Source organism: Carex rostrata, chromosome 19 (assembly GCF_964058835.1).
Source record: "Carex rostrata chromosome 19, lpCarRost1.2, whole genome shotgun sequence".
Taxonomy (NCBI): domain Eukaryota; kingdom Viridiplantae; phylum Streptophyta; class Magnoliopsida; order Poales; family Cyperaceae; genus Carex; species Carex rostrata.
The window spans coordinates 2,090,372-2,110,871 of record NC_135936.1 but is presented as its reverse complement, the minus strand read 5'-3'; the positions used below and the strand labels follow the sequence as shown (position 1 = coordinate 2,110,871).

General features: G+C 34.1%; 3 protein-coding genes and 1 non-coding gene across 5 annotated transcripts; 3 read left to right on the top strand and 1 right to left on the bottom strand.

Annotated features, from left to right (window-relative positions):
- The first annotated feature begins 786 nt into the window (after positions 1-786).
- On the top strand, positions 787-2,192 carry LOC144571645 (syntaxin-124-like). The gene is made up of 2 exons (XM_078320995.1): positions 787-1,407; positions 1,764-2,192. Exons 1-2 carry the CDS (start codon positions 793-795, stop codon positions 2,073-2,075), a joined length of 927 nt encoding a protein of 308 aa, XP_078177121.1. The 5' UTR covers positions 787-792; the 3' UTR covers positions 2,076-2,192.
- Positions 2,193-6,278: 4,086 nt separating this feature from the next.
- On the top strand, positions 6,279-11,258 carry LOC144571763 (aspartate carbamoyltransferase, chloroplastic-like). 2 transcript variants are annotated; one of them, XM_078321131.1, is made up of 6 exons: positions 6,279-6,593; positions 7,174-7,660; positions 8,503-8,642; positions 9,720-9,893; positions 10,370-10,606; positions 10,963-11,258. In XM_078321131.1, exons 2-6 carry the CDS (start codon positions 7,255-7,257, stop codon positions 11,068-11,070), a joined length of 1,065 nt encoding a protein of 354 aa, XP_078177257.1. In that variant the 5' UTR covers positions 6,279-6,593; positions 7,174-7,254; the 3' UTR covers positions 11,071-11,258. The 2 variants fall into 2 exon arrangements, with proteins under 2 accessions (XP_078177257.1, XP_078177258.1); XM_078321132.1 differs by having other exon boundaries at positions 6,279-7,660.
- A 2,125-nt stretch (positions 11,259-13,383) lies between these two features.
- On the top strand, positions 13,384-13,454 carry TRNAG-GCC (transfer RNA glycine (anticodon GCC)). Its single transcript has one exon. It is a non-coding gene; the product is annotated as a tRNA-Gly (tRNA).
- A 502-nt stretch (positions 13,455-13,956) lies between these two features.
- Positions 13,957-19,784, bottom strand: LOC144571574 (NAD(P)-binding Rossmann-fold superfamily protein). The gene is made up of 10 exons (XM_078320914.1): positions 19,689-19,784; positions 19,391-19,452; positions 17,934-18,053; positions 17,399-17,498; positions 17,230-17,310; positions 16,840-16,889; positions 16,009-16,159; positions 15,592-15,648; positions 14,816-14,937; positions 13,957-14,326 (listed from the first exon to the last, which is right to left on the bottom strand). The coding sequence occupies exons 1-10, from the start codon at positions 19,701-19,703 to the stop codon at positions 14,116-14,118; spliced, it is 969 nt and encodes a 322-aa protein (XP_078177040.1). The 5' UTR covers positions 19,704-19,784; the 3' UTR covers positions 13,957-14,115.
- Between the last annotated feature and the right edge of the window lie 716 nt (positions 19,785-20,500).

Below are 20,500 nucleotides of genomic sequence, written 5' to 3'. Positions count from 1 at the left end.
TGTTTTCACTTTATTTAGTCATGCAAACTCATCAATGTCTCAACTTAGTTAGTACAAATAAATTAAATGTTTGAATGCATTGCTTTTGCATTTTTTTTTTGACAATATAATACTCCCAAAAACGTATTTCTAGATCTACTTAACTTAATATATACAATATGCAATATATAATTAGAGAAAATATAATGATTAATAATAAGCCTAAGGGCATTTTCTCTAAAAAAAAATGATTAATAATAAAGGACTAAATTTTAAAAATTGTTAAACCCCGGCCAGCTTTCTGTAAATATTATTTTAACTGATTTTAACTAAAAATATTATGTTCATATTCCATTCTTACAAATTTTGCGCTTACGACTAGACTTTGGCTTATTTGAAAGTCAACTTCCAACCAAGAAATATGCAATTTGAGGATTGATAGAATTATCAATTTGAAACTATAAAAGTGCCTGATCTATGACAACCCACCCATCAATCCATTTCCTTAAAATGCATGCGACCCACAAATATAAGCCTCTCTGTATCTTTTCTCAACCAATTGTTGACTAACCAACTCGACCTCTCCATCTCTCTCTCTCTCTCCCTCTTTTCCAATCTCCATTGAAAAGAAAAAGAGAGAGAGAGAGAAATATTTCTTCCAACCAATTATCCCAATTGTAAGAATGGAACTCATCCAACGAGATGTTAAGCTCCATTGCACATACACGACCTTAACATTGTTCTAATTCTTGTGTAGAAAGTACAAACCATTACACTGATCGTTTATCATATCAAAATTAAAACACCGCCACCATGAACGACCTCTTCTCAACCAGCTCCTTTAAAAAGTATACGGACCTGAAGGTACAGACCCAGCTAGATGATATTGAAGCAGGCGTGATCGGGGAAGGCGGCCGAGAAAGCGTGAACCTAGACAGATTTTTTGAGGATGTCGAATCGGTCAAAGAAGACATGCGTGCCCTGGAACAGCTATACCGCCGGCTTCTACAAACAAATGAAGAAACCAAGACGGCCCACAATGCGAAAACGGTCAAGGAACTCCGGGCCCGCATGGATGGGGATGTTGGACAAGTGTTGCGGAAGGCGAAGGGGGTCAAAGCCAAACTGGAAGCCCTTGATCGGTCAAATGCAGCTAACAGGAAGCTGCCTGGCTGCGGGCCTGGGTCGTCAGCTGACCGCACCCGCACATCGGTTGTTAGCGGGTTGGGGAAGAAGTTGAAAGACTTGATGGATGATTTTCAGGGGCTGAGAACCCGCATGGCGGAAGAGTATAAGGAGACTGTCGGGAGGCGGTACTTTACCATTACAGGGGAGAAACCCGACGAGCAGACAGTCGAAAACCTGATCGCGTCTGGTGAGAGTGAGACATTCTTGCAAAAAGCCATTCAAGAGCAAGGAAGAGGACAGGTACAGTATCAATTAATTTTAAAAACCATGTTTACTGATTCAATTGAATTATTTGCTAATTAGTCATGGTGAAAAGCTAGAGCATAGAGTAATTAAATCTCTATGAATTCAGATCTCTTTGTTTACCAATTATCTACTTCCCTTTGCCAATTTGCCAATGTGCCTCTCTATACCTAGTTGATGTTGAAATGTATATTAAATGAGATGATTGAACAACTACATTGCGAGTTAAACAATTGATCAGGGATACAATTATGCTTCTGCCACTACCACTTGACAATAAACCAAATTTTATACTAAGCACGCATTCAGTACAATCAACAATTGAAACTGAACCCAACATGAACTATATGTAGATAATCGACACGATATCGGAAATCCAAGAGAGGCATGATGCAGTGAAGGAAATAGAGAAGAGCCTGCTCGACCTGCACCAGGTGTTCCTTGACATGGCAGCTCTGGTCGAGGCGCAGGGAGCTCAATTGAATGATATAGAGAGCCACGTAATGCACGCGAGCTCTTTCGTCAGAAGGGGCACAGTTGAACTAGAGTCAGCAAGAGAATACCAAAAGAGCAACCGGAAATGGGCTTGCTATGCTGTTCTAGGTGTCATGGCAATTATTTTAGTGCTTCTCTTTCCACTCCTTATTACCTTTCTTAGGCCTTAGGAGATAGGTTTGGGATGGTGGATTTGGATTTCTTAGTTTTAATTCTTTTGCTGTTATTGCTCATAGACTTTAATTGGGATGATTCTATTGTTGATTTTTTTTTGTCCTGCTTTGTAATTGAAAAAAAAAAAGAGAGAGGCTCGTCAAGGACGACTTAACTTGAGAGGCCAACGTGGATTGAATCAAGCGGATTCTATGGATCTGTTTCAATTTTTATTATTTTTATTTTTGGTGCTGTTATATAGAGGTTCTTTTCATAATAATTGAGAAGAAAAGGGGGGAAGTTTCTTAATTTTTGTTCACCTTTCTTGAAGATTAGTTATTCAAGGAGCCATCATGGGCAACTTGGATTATATTAATTCCGGTTTTACAGGACAGATTCAATATAAAGGATTTCACCTCCAATACAACGCATTCACAATATAAAGAATTGTAAAACTTAGAATTTATTTTGTACAAAGATCAAACGTAAAATATCAACGGTGCAACAAGTGATCACTTATAGTGAATCATCGATTTCTCGGCGCGCTTCTTGATCTTTATTAAACGATATCAAAAACTTCTGATTTTTTACGTCAAAGTAGTTAATAAACAAAATATCATTAACTGAGATAATGCGGTTAAACACCATTTGATTGGAAAATTGCATTTTTAATGAGGTTTATAACCTAAGTATAGTTTAGAACTTGAAATATTCTTAGAATATATAGAAAATTCTCAATATCCTTGCAACAATTAGTTGTTCCGTTGAAAATGAGAACGTAGTTGCAATTTTAAAATGTCAGATTCGAACGAATAGGTCAATCAAGTACAAATTTCTGACGCGGTAATCGGAAGTATTTCTCTCAAAAAAAAAAAAAAAAAATCGGAAGTAATATGCCAAAGAAATGCTCATTTGCGGCATTTAAAAAAGATATATTTATATATATTTCTCGTATAGTTGGATCAAGTTAGGATTTTGTGATATGTTCGGATAAGATGTGGGTTGAGACATTCAATTTTCTCTGATACATAAGCAGGTTCGGCTGGTCCAAGAATAATGGTAACCTACTAACATATATTAAAACCAATTTAATCATGAGGAGGGTTCAAATGCCTTTATTTTTTGTACCTTCATCATGCCTTCATTTTTAAAAACTTTAATAACTCAAAATTTAAAACTTAAAAGTCAAAATAAAATCATTGGATATGATCTACATTATTTTCTCTATGTGCTCATAAAAAATTATGACATTTCAATTTTGTTTTGATGTGAATAAATAAGTTAAAAAATCAGCGTCTAGAAATTATTCACATTAGTACGTTTTTTACAAGCTCTTGATGACAACCAAAATAAAATTGAAATGTCATAATTTTTTATATGTGCATAGATAAAATGATGTAGATCACATCCAACGGTTTTATTTTGACTTTTAAATTTTAAATTTTGAGTTATTAAAGTTTTTAAAAATGGAGGCATGGTGGAGGCACAAAAAATGAAGGCATTTGAACCCTCCTCTTTAATCATTGACATTCCTTATTATTCATTATAATCTGACAAAAGTTTAAAAATAATTTTGTGAACTTCGTGCAAAATTGCAAACTAAACGAGAATAATTTACATATATAAGTACTTCTGAAATAAGGCACAAGTTCCGTTTTAAACTTATTGTTTATAAAATATAAGTTTACATACACCCAAAACAATTAGTCATAGCATGACACATATATGTCACGACGTATTACATATGTTGGTTACGTGCAGGGGCGGATCCAGTTCATTACAGGGTAGTGCAACTGTCCTACTCTGAAAATTCAAAATCAATTTATAAAAATTGGATTTTGAGCCTTTGTCCTACCCAGAAAAATAATATTGTCCTACCTAGTATCTTGATGTGAACCCAACAATTCAATATTTGAAGACGATTCTCTCTCATATTGGACGAACTTTGCCTTTTTTTTCATAGCTGGTTGAAATGGATAGAATTTAGAAAGAAAGATAGATGCGACTGTGTGACTCGGGAGAAAAAGATGTTTTAAGTGTTATAAAATACTAAATAAACATGGTGTGTGCACAGTGTATTGTTTAACATTGAGATAGAATTAATATAGCTTGATTCACACCAAATCAGATTTAGTCAAATTATATAAAATGAGTAACTAAATTACTGGGTGGGCCGTGGGCCTCGTGAATTCCCCCCCTTTCTTTAATGGAAGCAACTAACTCCAGTCCTCCAAAAAATTTCAGATATTTTCAACTAATTCTGTAAACATCAATACTAAATCCTGTAAACATCAATACTAAATTCTGTAAACATCAGTACTAAATCCTGTAAACTAATTCAACAAATCCTGTCAACATAAAAACACGTGAAAGCTGTTAAAAACGCGTGACAGCTGTTGGGGACCACCTTCTGTGAATATACATATAGTATCCTGTAAACATACACATATTATCCTGTAAACATACACATATTATCCTATAAACATACACATATTATCATGTAAACATACATATTGTACTTGAAATTATGGCAGTTGTGGCAGTTGAAAGTGCGTCAGAACTAAGCTAAAAAGTGAAGGCTTTTATACACGGAGATTTTTGAGGAATTTGACTTGGGGAGACGTTACCTTTTCTCTTCTTAAATACCTCATTAATACAACGATTATTACAATACAACAAGTCGTTTATTGCAAAAAAAAAAAAATACTAATAAATATGAAAACTTTTGTGTGACTTTTTTTAATTGGTCAATTTTTTATATTTATTATAATAGTGGATTGTTTTTTTTGGTAAGATTTGGCCTTATCATTAATTTGGACTAATTATTTTTTATAAAAAAATTTCCTACTTTTTTAATACAAAAGATAATTAGTAAATGGTATATTAAATTATTAGGTCTTAGAATCCTAATTAATTGGTAGATTGAATATAAAATTAATATGTTTTCTAACCTGGTTATCTAATGAGTTTGAACACAATTAGCTATTTAAACCCGATTCGATAATATCTTGCCCTACCTTGGTGAAAATCCTCCATCCGCCCCTGGTTACGTGATGTGATCCGTATGTTATGTGATATATCTATTTTTAATTGAAAATGATATATCACGTAAACTGATATGGTCATGTCATGCTACGGATTAATTTTTTAACATTATGTTTTATTTTAATATTTTGCAATATTTTACAATATTTTTCTATTTTTTCTATTTTTAATATTTTTAATATTTTTATGAACTAATTAAATCTACAAGAAACAATTAAATATAATCAATCACGTAATGTTATTCTAATCACGTCACTCTAAAAATATTTTATTACATTCATGTCATTTTTTTTTCTTTACTGATTCACTCTCAAGTTGTGATAGTTCTGCTAGCGAGAGTGAGTGCATGTGTGGTGGGCCGCATCAATATTAATAAAAACCCCATAAAAATCTTCTGTGTATTATGGTCATTAACTCGCGCGATGTAAGGTTTGCATTAACTATGGGCTATGGCACACTTGACACACGTGCCATCATTGAATTGAATTGCAGCAGATGCAGTCATGCAGATCTAGAAAATTAGACAATTGCTGAAGAGATGACTAAATCATTCAATCTGATCCTCTCAAGCGAGACTTCAATTGACTTATATTTATTTTCAAATTTTCTATACTTGTACATTACTTTTTTAAATAATTTAGAATATAATGTTATGTATAATATAAAATTAATTATTATACTCAATGTAAAAATTATATATAATTAATTTCAATATGTATTTGGCTTGCGAACAATATTTGAATTATTTGTGATTAATGCTCGAGAATTGAGTCTTGCAACTGGAATTTTCTGTGGCTGAATCATTGTGAATCTGCTGCCAACAAAAAAAAAATGTTCTAAAAATATTCAGCTTCAAAGTTTGAATTCGAAATTCTTTTTTAGATTCATCTATGCCATTGAAAATTCTAACTACTCTTTCTATTTATATATTATTTAATAATAATTTCTACAGATAAAAATTTCACATAAGAGATTGGAACTTTTTCCTTTTGGAAATAAAAGGTTCCATTAGGCTGGACATCTATTTCTTAATGTATTTTTCTTACATAATTAAATTAATAATTCAAACATGGTATTCTCTACGCCTATGATGAATCTATGATTATCACGGATTGGGATTTGTTGTCAATTTTAGCAGGCAAGAGGGCCTAGGTCCTTTCCCGTGGGGACCGCCCCTCTTGCGAGGATCGGACGGCAGATGATTTGTCATGATTTGTGCAAAACCTCCGAAAAATCCTACTGGGCTCCCGCGCGAGAGAGGATAGGCACCTTTTCCTTTCCCCAAAGCCGCTTTCTCACTCTTAGATTGAGTTGATCTTTCTCTTTCGCTCGCTCCCTCTTGTCCTCCCAGTCAGAAAACCAGCATTGCTTGCTCTCTCCCCCCTCCTCCCCTCCCTGTGACTAAGGTGTGAGGTTGGGCTAGACCCGAGGCGTGACCCTAGCGGAGGAGGAGCTAAAGACCTAGGGACATCCATATTGCTCTTAACGCGGTTATTCTTTTTCGCTTCTCTCTTTGCTTGTGAGATGTGTGTATTGTTTAAATCATTGTTGCTTCTGATTAATTTTGTGGCTAGTTACAAGCAAATTATAGAACGTTGATGGTTTGTATTGAATTTCGGGTTCAATTAGATTTTGGACAAAAGAGGGAATTGTGAAAATAAAAATTAAGAATCCAATATACTATCTCCTCGATACAAATCTGAATACTTGTGATCAATTTAGTGGTTTTAGTGCTTTTCTGATTTGACTTAACATAAACTAAAGTGCAATTGCACAATAATGTTTGTTTCGAAAATTTAGTATGGTTATTTTGGGGACATTTTGATAGATAAATACAGAGAAAATAATACAAGAAAGCAAAACAAGTGTGTATATGTAAGCAGGACCATGTTGTGCGGACTACAATTTTGCAAGGCTTTGGTATAAATACAGAAGTTAAAAATTAGCTAACTCCAAAAAATTAACTCCTATATAGAGTACTAAAGCCATGAAAAAAAGACATTAAAAATTTATAGGAAAAAAATATAGAAAAGAATCTCAGTGATGTTTCCCTTTTCATTTCCACAATAGGTCCACAAGATATTTTATTCACTCCACTAAAACCCGTCAATTCCTTTACCTCAATTACCAAGTCTCTGCATACATATTTCAATGGCGCTTCGCTCATTCGCTTCTCCAGCCTCTTTTGTTAAACCCTACAAACATACCCAACTCAACAAACCTGTTTTCTGTGTCCCCTTTTCCGCTCTTAAATGCCATGCCTACCCCATCAAAACCAGCTTCCCGCTTGAAGATGTAATTGAATCTCAACAGTTCAATCAAGACCTCTTGAATGGAATCTTCGAAGTGGCGCAGGATATGGAGGCAATTGAAAGAGATGCCAGCTCTCCAGGGAGCAACATGCTTAAAGGGTACTTAATGGCCACTCTATTCTACGAGCCTTCTACAAGGACAAGGCTTTCATTCGAATCTGCCATGAAAAGGCTCGGTGGAGAGGTACTTACGACTGAAAATGCAAGAGAGTTCTCTTCAGCTGCCAAAGGTGAAACCCTAGAAGGTAGGTACATTTTTCTAGCTCCCTTTTTGTTTTCTTCCAATTTTGCACTTTTAAGTAGTTGAAAACTGGAATGATTTGTAGGAAACTTTAATTTAGTGTTTGCAAATAAGAAAAAAATTATCCCTGTTTGAAATGGGGATGCCACGAAGGGAGAACCAGAAGAACAATTAGACTTTCTTTTTAAGTCCCCAGAATAAAATGGGCTAGTTGATTTTCTTTTTCAGTCCCAAAAGTACAAAGCAGGTAGTAGGCTTGTATGCAAGATGCTATGTTTGTCAATATAAATTTCAATTGCTGTGTGTACTTTGCAAAATGAGAAATATGCAACCTCATGAGGGACTAAATGTAGCACAATACCTGTACTAATTTATATTTAATATTGCTCTTCAAAACATTCCAAACATCATTCTCCTTTTTGGCTATTTATATGTAGTGATATAATGGTGGGAGACATGAATATTTTGAGCAACTTCAGAAAATACATTGAACTAACTATTTTTAGACAACTTTGTGACAGGTGTTAGCTTAAGTTTTGACAATAACAAAGGATCTTTTGTGCAATGCAAATGTGCATTATGGATAAAATGAAGTCAGTGCATATGTACTTTCATATAATAGCTGGTTAGGTATTTACAATTAATCCTAGAACTCCTCTAGCAATTTTGCCTATTCATTGTGGGGAAGCATGTTTGGTACTCAACATTATTATGGCATATCTGGTATCTTGCCATTTTATTGGTTCAATTCAATATGAAACTGCCTTTTCTCTAAAATATCATAAACTTCCAATACAACACATCACACTAATTTGTTTCAGGTACTTATGTATGGGCATTTTGTAGATACAATAAGAACAGTAGAAGGATACTCTGACATAATTGTTCTGAGACATTTTGAGGGTGGTGCTGCTAAGAGAGCTGCAGCTACTGCTAAAATACCTGTAATTAACGCTGGAGATGGACCCGGTCAACATCCCACACAGGTAAATAGTCAAACTACATTTTCATTGTATATTTTGTTTGAGTTTTGTCATTGGTCCTTCGCTTCGCTTAAAAGAGGTTAGGCTTTTATGAGATTCCTTGGTGAACCCGTCCTTTTTGTTGTATAGTACACGCTACTGATATGAATCATTATGGTAGTGGTTTATGGTATAACATTGACTTAATTTGGTCATGTGATATTGAAGACAATTGCTTACATTATGAGAAAACTATAAAAAGCTCCCAAATAAACCAAATTTAACTTAATTAAGACTGTTCTTTTTAGAAGCTAAAAAAATTTTTAGGCTTGTATAAGTTTCCTTGGTGGACCCATTTAACCTTCCTTTTTCTTTTTGATAAAAGGCTTTAATAGCCCATTCCATTTAACCATCCTTTAGTAAATGCTACTATATGAGCTAGCATGGTTGTGGCAACTTCTTCATGTTTGTTTGGGCACATGCTCCTAAATAAGCCAATAATTTCAAAACTACTCCTCACCTTGATATGAAGTTAAAAAAATTGTGTCAGTGTAGTTGATCATTTGCAACGTAGATTAGTTGATTGAAATAACTTTGTATTAGAATGATACAACAACCACCACCACCAAGCCTTTAGTCCCAAACAATTGTATTAGAATGATAAAATCGCCTTAATTACAATTGGTCTGTGACTATACAACTTTTGTTAAAAAAACATCAAGAAATTAAACAGAAACAAACTTGCTGTTTCAGTAAGAACTACATCTCATTATCTCAATTAACCTTTGTTCTATGAGTGGAGAGTATTAGTCAGTGCTGCAAAAGCAGCTTCCTGCATGGGCTTAATATTGATCTGTGAACACAGCTATATTTTACAATGGGGAAATTTCTAGTGTGCCCATACAAACTTTTGAAATAGCCAATTTCCCCATCAAAACATCATAATATCCAAAGTTCACACAAAAAACATCACATTTTTTCTTCTCTCTCCTTTTAATTATTTAATCTTTCATTTAATTATTTTAAATTGAATTGACGAATATGCCCAGAAGTCTTAAAATCACCTTTCCTTTTCTTTTCTTTTTGCAATTTTTTCTCCAGGCTTTGTTGGATGTCTACACAATAAAAAGAGAAATAGGAAGATTAGATGGGATTAAACTCGGATTAGTAGGAGACCTTGCCAACGGACGAACAGTTCGATCCCTTGCTTACTTAATTGCCATGTACCCGGATATTAAGATCTATTTTGTCTCTCCTGATGTGGTCAAAATGAAGGTACAATTGTTCAATATCACTTCCTAAATATCAAATTTACATGTAGGCCTCTTGTCAGTACTTGATATTTGGTATAAAGGGTTAAAAAAATTGAGGTTGCATGCAGGGGCGGATCTTAAGCCAATCAAAAGTTGGCTAAGCTACCCCTATGATTTTAAAATATTAGTTATATATACTAAGATTTAATTAGATTTTATTTTTTTAGAACATTTTATATAGCCCAGCCTCCCTCATAAATGATCACACGTTAACTTTAGTCTAGTGGTAAGAGCTTATGTAGTGTTGGAAAGAGCTTGAGTTCAATTCCCACTAGTCACAATTTTTGTATTTTAATTTTTAGCCCCTCCTGTTAAGATTTTCTAGTTCCGACCCTGGTTGCATGTTGAAATTCTTCTAGCATGGTGACCTTCAACGCATCATTAAGGGACAGAAATAATTACTATTAAGTAATGTGCTTTTCAAATTCCTTTTGTTAGGATGATATAAAGGACTATTTAACAACAAGTGGGGTCGAATGGGAAGAAAGCGTTGATTTATTGGAAGTGGCCTCTAAGTGTGATGTAGTTTATCAGACTCGGATCCAAAAGGAGAGATTTGGAGAGAGAATAGACCTATATGAAGCGGCTAAAGGGAAGTATATAGTTGATACAAAGGTGCTAAATGTTATGCAAAAGCATGCGGTAGTAATGCATCCTCTTCCTCGGCTAGATGAGGTAATTCATTTGGTAATCTTAGTACTTCCCTATCGTAGACCATCAATATGTTTCCAATGGGTATTCGTATTGGTAAAGGTTCTTAGTATTTATAAAAAAATAATGTGGTTTTACAATTAGCCTCGCCTCTATGAGAAGACAAATTCAAATCCGACAAGAATCATCTAAAAATAAATAAATGCCGGGGTTAATGAGAGATCTTAGTTCAAAAACAGCCTTGATTCTTCTATTAATTGATATACAGAACAACAAAAGATTAAAACAAAATTATGTAGATGTTTTAACTAAAACCAAATTAATAATGGCCTGTTGCACTTCTTTCCTTTCTAAAATTGACATTGTTCCTATACTTGTAGATAACTGTGGAAGTGGATAATGATCCAAGAGGGGCATATTTCAGACAGGCAAAGAATGGCCTTTATGTTCGTATGGCCTTGTTGAAGCTTCTGCTATTGGGTTGGTAGAAAATTTTGCAAGTAGGAAACTTGTAATGGGCTCAGTTTTGACATTTTAGAGAGCAAATAATTACTATGGATTTAGGCATTTCGGCCTGTAATTTCTAGCTGACAAGGTATAGTCAGACAGCGGACAAAAGTCACAAAACTATGTTCATGTCAAGACACAAGGCATCGAAGATTTGTTGCTTTTGCAAGTCGCTTGCGTTACTATTGGTTTACTTTTTAGATTGAACTTCCACAGGCCCCTAATCCCTATAGCATGGTTGGTGCTTCTCTCATTAATTATTAGCCTTAGGTGGTAGAAGTTGGGTAAGATTTAAATCTATTAGTTTCTTTGTTTTTATCATATCAATAGACTTTTATTGGGATAATTGTTTTGTTGAATTTTATTTCTACTCTTTTCAATTGTGTTTTCTATTCCTTTCTACATGGAAAAGAAGAAGAGGCTTGTGAAGGTAACATGAGAGATCACTTTGAACTAAATCGTAATTGACGTTAAAAAACTTCCTTTTTCTACAGTAACGAATCTTCAGGGAATAGTATAATGGAGGGTAGATGGAGCAAAATTAAAATGTGACATAGTTTTATAATTATATATAATTTTTGCACTTGTATTATTTTTTTCGCAATGTTTTTATTAAATTGCAATATAAAATTTTATTCCATTCAATGATCATCCTTTTTCTTTCTTTTATTTTTTGAAAAGCCGTGCAGTGGCTGCCAGGATTGCATTAACAGTAAAAAAACATCTTACCGGAAGTATATTGTACCCTTACCAGTAGCCTTTTCCCTTGACCATGCAAGTCTATTCTAATCCAAAGCACATGAAAACAACCATTGGGATCTTGTAATTCCTATCTTCAACCAAATAAAACTAAAAAACTAGAGAAAATGCACTTAAATGAAAAGGAAAGACTTAGGCTGACACAGCAGCTGTTCTTGATCTACCTGTTCTACCACAGTTAGCTTCCCAAAAGTTGCCTCTTTTTTCTTTCTTTTAGTCGAAGTTTGCATTTGCGATAATTGGATACGACGTCGATTTCTCGGGGCACATGGTAAAAGGGTTTTAAGATCGAGGTGGACTGGATGATTGAATGTCTGTGGGGTTGATATGGGTGCAAGCCTAAAGTGTGTCCTCTCTGCTAATCTGATGGACACTGACACGTTGATTCACATAAACAAATTTGAAGTGTGTAAATTCCGTCATTTTTTTTTAGTATCCAACATTAAAATAAAATTAATAGAAATGTTCATAATTTTTGAAGAATTATAAAAATGTCCTGGTCACTGAGCTTTTTGGCAGCCGAATTCTTTTATGGGCCACTGAGAAATTCAGTGGCCGAATAACATAATTTTTTTTAATTTACACGGTTTATGAAGTTGTTTAAATGATTTATGTTTTTTTATTTAATTAGAAAATGTTATGATTTTTTTTATCTTGAAATATTGAAATATTTTATATATTTCTTTGAAAATGTTGATATGGTAATTTGTTGCAGTATTTCTAATAAACTTATATAGTAGTTCATCTATTTTCAAAGCAATATATAAAATATTTCTAATATTTCAATACAAAAAAATAAATAAATCATAACATTTTTTAATTAAATAAAGAAACCATAAATCATTCAAACAGGTTCTGACAAAAACCGTGTAAACAAAAAAAAATTGTCATTGGGCCGCTGAGTTTTTCGGCGGCCTGGGTATTTTAATTTTTTTTTTAAATTGTGAACATTTGTATTAATTTTTGTTTAATATTGAATATTAATAAAAATTTCGGGTGTAAATCTGTTAACTAAATTAATTCATTTTTCATAGACATGACGAGTCGGGATCTGGATCTCTCCTCTCTGTGAAAATGATGAATTTCACCTCAGCATTTAGAAATAGTCGACTTTGATTGCCATGTCTGTTGATCTTTTATAAAGTGCCTGGTGATGAAAATATTCGATAATTTAAGGACCTATTTTGGATACTTCTAAAAAATAATCAAAAGACCTACTACATTTTATCCGAAAAATAGAGGCGTTGTACATACTTTTTCTTATATTAATGAAATTGTTTGTGAGCCTTCTCATTGACCTTCAAAAAAATGATACGAGTCAATTGATCCTAAATATATTTATTCACTATCAAATGTTTTTGAGTCTTTGTTTTCACTTTTATTCCCAATCCAGATTGTAGGACTCCTTTCTTGTTCCGCGATGCTCAATTTAAAATAAACGAACCCGAATTGACGAATCCTCTTGTCAGATGACCGAGGTGATTATCTATGCCTCTATTTATAAAAATTAAATTTATTGTAAAACAGAACACAAAGCACCAGTGGTCTAGTGGTAGAATAGTACCCTGCCACGGTACAGACCCGGGTTCGATTCCCGGCTGGTGCACAAATATCATTATTTTTTGCTTCTGTCATGAAGCTTCTTATGTAATAAGATATTTCTACTGCTCATAAATTTACTGGTGAAAATATTTCTACCTTTTATTTCAATCTGTATAGGATGGTGGATGCAATGTACTTTTTGTGATCATAGCGCTGTGTTGCAACTTGCACTGGTGATTTTTGTAGTAAACAACCTGGCAGCTTCTTCTTCTTTTTTAAAAAGTAGATATTTCTACCTAGAAATCCTAGCCATTTGACCACTTTAAAGAATGAAAACGATATAACTTCAGGAAAAAAAGAAGAAGCCTTGGGCCCACTTGGACCAGTTTACTATCTATCAGCTTTCATGCAGCTAATAATTTTTGAAATTGCTTTACCACTCAAGTACACAGATTATTAAAATAATAAAGGGCAACCTCCAGAGGGATTAAACCTGATAGTCCTGAGTAATTCTACAGAAAGTTGTGGTCACAAGCCACTCACACTTAGTTAAGAAAAGATGATGGTTAATGTAAAATGAAAACAGATTAGCATATTAAATGAAATCCATGCTTCTTTTTTCTTTTTGATAATGTCCCATAGGAAAACGATACACACTGCAATAACACGCTAACACTTACAAAAAAAATTGATATGGTGGAAAATACGTACATATATTATAAAAATCAAGAAGAAAAACCACACAGGGATCGAACATTTTCAATAATTGAATCAATGTGGGAGTGAGATGTAGCTGTCCCAGCAAATGGCAGATGTTTTGGTGCTTCAGCTCGGTCAAAATAAAATGCACCAGAAACCAATTTCTCCTTTGGTTGTAATGCTAGCCAAATCACAGTATCTGCACCCTCCTCTTTTGTTCTGAGCTTCCCTTGTAATCTAATTAGTTATGTGAAAAAAAAGATGCATTTAATTGAATTAGATATAAATTTAAAATATGAAAAAATGAAAAGAAAAGAAAAAAAAAGGTATGTAGTGGTGGAATGGAAATAGGTATGTGTTAAGGTCAACAATTCCCGTCTCTTTCTACAATAATCAGAACTCTGAATATTCTTAGAAACAGCTTTAATTCTTTGATTCTGGAGATAAATGAAACATGATTCCCAAGTTATTTCCTTTTCCAGAAGATCCAAATTTATTTCAACTACTGAAAAGAAAAAAGTTGGGACTCTGCTCATTAATTTCAATATTATTTGGTGTGCAGTTCCATTGGCAAAATTCAAAGCAACTACTGTTCTCATTCTATGTTGATTTTTGTTGTTAACCAACGCTCCTATCCTGTATTCCTGTGTATATCCATGCAAGAATGGTTGTATGAATTAAATGTGTATTCCTGATACTCAGTAAATAAGAGATGGAGGTTATTACTTCTCAGAAAAACCAGGCAAACTCTTGGCTACACCTGGAGTCTCGGCCCAACCTGGGTGCATTGAATAAAAGCCTAACCCCTTATTGCTATATTTCTCTGCCCATTTTTCAGTTAATGCCACCTAAAAGTCATAAATCGAAAACAAACAAAGAACATGTTGGTCCTTTTTACCTCTCGTTCAGTTTACTTATGCTTCATTTTCCAATGCCCTAGGTAACTTGAGAATGGTGCTAATGAGGCCATAAAAAACCATGCTTTATACCTTTTGGGCGCTATTCAAAGATGCATTAATAAAAGCTTTTTAGTTAGTTTATTGATTTTTTTTTTTTTTCCTTTTTCTTTTTTGTGGTCCAACACCTGCAGACAGTTTGCATGAAGCTTTTCTTTTTTTTTTTTGGGAAGTTTACATACCAGTCAAGATAAACATTAATAGATATAAGAGCATCTACAGCGGTTAAATAAAAAAGAAATTAATTACAGCTGTATGTTATTAAAAGAAATTAATTTGATACATAATTTCAGGCACTATATCCCCGCAATTAGATTGATTCTTTTTCCATTCACATCAGCAGCGAATAAGAGAACAAAATGAATATGGGAGCAAATAAAAAACAAAACGTTTCACCAGCTGTTCAAATGAAAGCGTTTGCTTATTAAGAAAATTTGCTAAATAAGAAATCATCGCGCATTCCTAAAATTAAAATAACAATTGCCATGTAGGATTAGAAATTAAAAAGCAATCACCGTTGGAGATGCTCTAATGTTCCATACTAACCTGGAGTCTCTTGTTTCGAGCATATTGTAGTGTACCATCAAAGTTGCTTTCACTAAACTGCAATGATAAAACAATCTATTCTATAAATCTCAATGATCACAGGAATCACAGCCCACCCTCGCCCGTCCCAACCCAGCCCCAAAAATTGAAAAACAAAGGATAGGAAAGGAACATGAGAAGCAAAAGATATTTCCTTCATGGGAAATCCAAAATTAAAATCCCATATCTCATGAACTCTAGTTTCCAAATCTTGACTAGAAATCCAAAGGAAGTGAGAGATGAAACTCCAATATACATAGAGAAAGAAATCATAGGAAGTAAGATAATTAAGTTCAGACAACAAATCTGAATTTGCTCACACCGGGAGCTGAAGAAATTACTGTATTTAAGAAAAGAACAAATTAAACCAAAAATGACCTGTAAATCTTTTGTTAAAGGGGAGTTGTACATGCCACCCGATGACACAGTGATGACGCGTGCATCCGGTGAAGCCTTTTCTAACAAAGGAATCAGTAACTCTGTCATGGTGTATGTCCCAGCCACATTCACCGCAAAACTTAATTCCAGCCTATCAGAACATATCACAGAAAACTTAAAGAAGATGAATAAAAAATGAAAAGAAGCCCACAATTGGATTAACAAAGGAGTGAAATTGACTGGTACGTATCCATAGGATACCTGAACAGCTTGATACTTAAACCCCAATTATAGCAACCTTCAAATCCTCAACTCAAGTTAACCCAATTTGGCATATACTGTTGTATACCAGCAAGATATTAACTAATATAAACAAAATAAACACAAGATTGGTACAGTACTATGTGCAGCTTTTGGTGCATGCCGGACTGGTATTAAAGACAGAGAACGGCAATTGACCCAATGTAGCAAAACTATTATATATCAGAAAGGTTATAAAAAGAAAAAAGAAAGGAAAAGAAAACAGAAACACAAGATCGGGTCTATAGTGCAGCTTTCAGTATATGCCGGTACAGTACTGGATGTACACTATTTACATTAGTATAAAATTAAAGGTTTTTTTTTTAAATTCAAAATTAAAGGTTAACTGAGGGAGATCAGTTAAAACGGTCAGTTGCACAAATGGAACTTTAGTAATGTTGCAATATAGATATGAACCAATCAAATTGCAACACACTAGCACTAAAACAACTTTAGGTCTGAAAATAGTGAACATCACTAATCGTACTATTATCCAGAGGAGGTCTTAGTTGAATTAGACAAGAGACAGACCCTTCGGATGTAGTCTTACGGCTATTCTCGAGTATGCCAGCATTGTTAACCTAGATTAGGAAATACGGTTAGTAACTTATCATTTTTATAATCTTCACCAAAAGATTAAAATAATGATAATTACAAAAATCAGTTTGTTTCCATTAAGTAATGTTTCTCAGTAAATTGTGGCTACCCTTAACTAATTTCCATCAAGTACCATTGCTGTTCGTTCATACATTAGTTTAGTTAGTCTCCTTCTGTTATTCAATAATTTGATAAAGCCTATTTCATAGCTCATTTGTCATTGAAACATTAAGTTGGACGGGGATAATAAAAAAAAAAGGCAAGGTACTTTATGGCATTTAGCACCGAAAATCACAATATAAGAAAGTTTGAATCAATACTTACTAAGACATGTATCGGTTTATCATTCGATGAAAATTGAGAAACAAAGGTCTTTATGTCCCTCACAGATGATAGGTCACAGATCTGAAATAAAGAAGAAGAAAATGATCGTGACTTCATTTGCATATACCAAAAGAAAAGAACATAAATACGAACCTTAATAAAAGTATACCTCTAGATGAATATTAGGATTTCCAGTATTAGACTGGATTTGAGACTGTGCAGCTTCTCCTCTCTCTTTATTACGGCATACCATATAGACAGTTGCACCTCTGGTACATTTTGAAGTATATTAGGGAACAAAGATAAAAATTTATCTCCATTTCACTGCTGTTCTGATTATGCTGATACTAGCAAGTGTGGTCTAGTACTGGTAGACCATTGTTCTTGTTTGAGTTTATGTCAATTTTCGTTGATCAGTTTGTACTACTAGCATATCTGAACTGAAGGTACTTGGGCAGTTTCAGTTGATGTAGACAATTTCACCATATTAAGTAATTCAGCATCAATTGAACCAATCTAGCTTCAAATTAATCCTGATCAAATATTACAGATTAGAGAAAAAGAGAAAATAAATTGTTCAACTCAGTACCAATGCCCATATGTGAAGATTTAAACGTAACCTTTAACCTGTACATTACCAAATCAATCTTGGTAGTCCTAGGGTAAATCCTAAATTAAATTGCACATTTATGTAAATTTCATACCTTGAAGCCAATCCCTCAGCAGTAGCAAAGCCAATTCCAGAATTAGCCCCAGTTACTATGCAATTTTTCCCGTCCATTTGAATCTTCATATCCTCTTCTTTGAACTTTTTGGAATGTTCTCTACATTATTACCAACACACAAAATTCTCTAGCACCAGCATTATAAAAAATTTATACGTTGCAGCAGATATATAATGTTTCCTAATGCATTTTGAATTGCACAGCTCTTAACAGTTAGTAAACCATATGGTGTAGGTGTTTTTTCACAGATAACTAGCTTTATATGTGCTTCACAGATAACTGTACAGTATGCTTCACTCACGTCTAAACCTCAACACAACTCTGATGACAACAAGCACTATCCATCCTAAGGAATGAACTATCAAGAGAAACAAAGTCAGCTTTACTCGTAACGCAATTTGTACTTTGGAGGGAATGTGGCTATAGAATTTTCAGAGGCAGGGACAAAAGGGTGGAGCAACTCAAAGAAGTAATCTGGCACATCACATATTCTGGACAGTAATAGTGTGGGGGGAGTGAAGAAGCACCCAAGCTAGACAAAATAAGCATAATTGATGTGGCTTACAAATTGAAAAGGGCGATCCGGTACCACTGGTACGAAAGTCATCAGGGGAAAGACACGGTACTGTTGGTACGAAAGACAGCAGAGGGAAGACTCGGTACCGCTGGTACCAACTGAAAAGGGTACCCCGGTACCACTGGGTCAGATTCTGGCACAGAGGAGACATCACTGTTACAAAAGGAAACAATGTACCGGCAAGCACAAAATGGACAGTGAAACAGACAGATTACTAACAGCACAAGCTCATACCCCCCTAACTCATTTCACTGGGCAGGATAAATTGTGAAGACCCAACTAGAAGGGTTATACCATTATAGGCAGTTTGGAGCAATCATATCCAAATGATGCAACCGGTACAGGACTGGTACAAGGAGGCATATGGTACCGAGTGGAACTCAAGGTAACAGTAACCAGTGAGGGGGGGGGGGGGGGGTGGGGGAATCAGGCACAGAAAGGATGACAATACTGGACCCATTTAGATAGAATTTCTTAATTATTTTGTTCTTGGATTTCTACAATTTTGTTTTCTTTACTATTTTAGTTTTATTCTGTTTTATTTTATTGCTCAAATGCATTGAGTATCATTTTCGCTCTTGTAATCCTGTTACAAAACTTTTGTAACTATCTTAATGAAATCAAATGTGGGCTTGACTCACATTTTTTTCTGACAAAAACTAGCTTTATATGTAGCGCAAAATCATCCAAAGAATATAAAACCTACATCAGATGGTATTGGTACCAATGTATTGATTTATTAATATTTTCAAGTTTCAACATAAGTATTTTCAAGTTTCAACATAAGAACGATTTATACAATTTTATCAGGAAAAAGGGTAATAGAAGAAAACTGAAACTAATTGAGTGGAGGAATTACATAAATCCTGATTTGGTGAACTGGGTAAAGCCATACACCCCAAAAGCCGCAGTTCTCCATGCCTGAAATAAAGCTCAGTTATATATTAAACCAGAATTATTACACAGCTGAAAGACAACATAATTACAAAACCCTGAGAACCCTTCCTGAATAACAAGCTACATGCCATCAGCTAAGATCGTTACGGTAAAATACAACGGAGATTAACATTGTCTGACATGAACAAATTAAAATTCCCAGCAAACCTCGGAATTTGAGTAATGGCATTTATAATTTGAATGAATTTTATATTTTGTACCTTCTGTAGAAACATCTTAATTTTTTAAGTTACGGATCCGAGGTTAACCTTCCGTTTTTTTTCTTCGCTTCATTACTATTTAAAGAAAGCCGGACAGGGGCTGGATTGACCCGGATTCTGATCGGACGGTCCGGATCCAAACTCAAAATTTGAGTTAATTTAGAGGATTCGGACCCGCAGTGAGGGGAATGCTAGGATAAAAAAGAGGCCACGTCAGTATTTTCTTAACTACACAATTAGTCAAAAATTGGTCTGGGTAAAATGGTAAATGCTATTTGTTTATCAAAATTTCAGAATTAATTGACTTTTTATAAGAACTTCAGAATATTTCTTATTCCCTTTTTTCATGTAGTTAGAATAATTTTGATTAGATGTGATTTAATACGAGGTTGGCTACTCTATTTATATAAGCATATGAGGGTATATGCTTATAAATTATTTTTTTTGTTTTCAAAATCCAAAAAGTCGATCGGAACTGTTATATGTGATCTCTATATTGAAATGTGCTTGGAGACCAAATTTTATATTTTTCTGAATTTTTTTACTATTTATTAAGCCACTTTGAAAATCGCTGATCCAACGGTGGCTTCTGATTTTTCTGTTTTGTTAAGCCACCGTTGGATCAACGATTTTCAAAGTAGCTTAATAAATAGTAAAAAAAATTCAGAAAAATGTAAAATTTGATCTCCAAGTACATTTCAATATAGAAATCACATCTAACAGTTCAGATCGACTTTTTGAATTTTGAAAACGAAAAAATAACTTATAAGCATATACCTCATATGCTTATGTAAGTAGAGTAGCCAATCTCG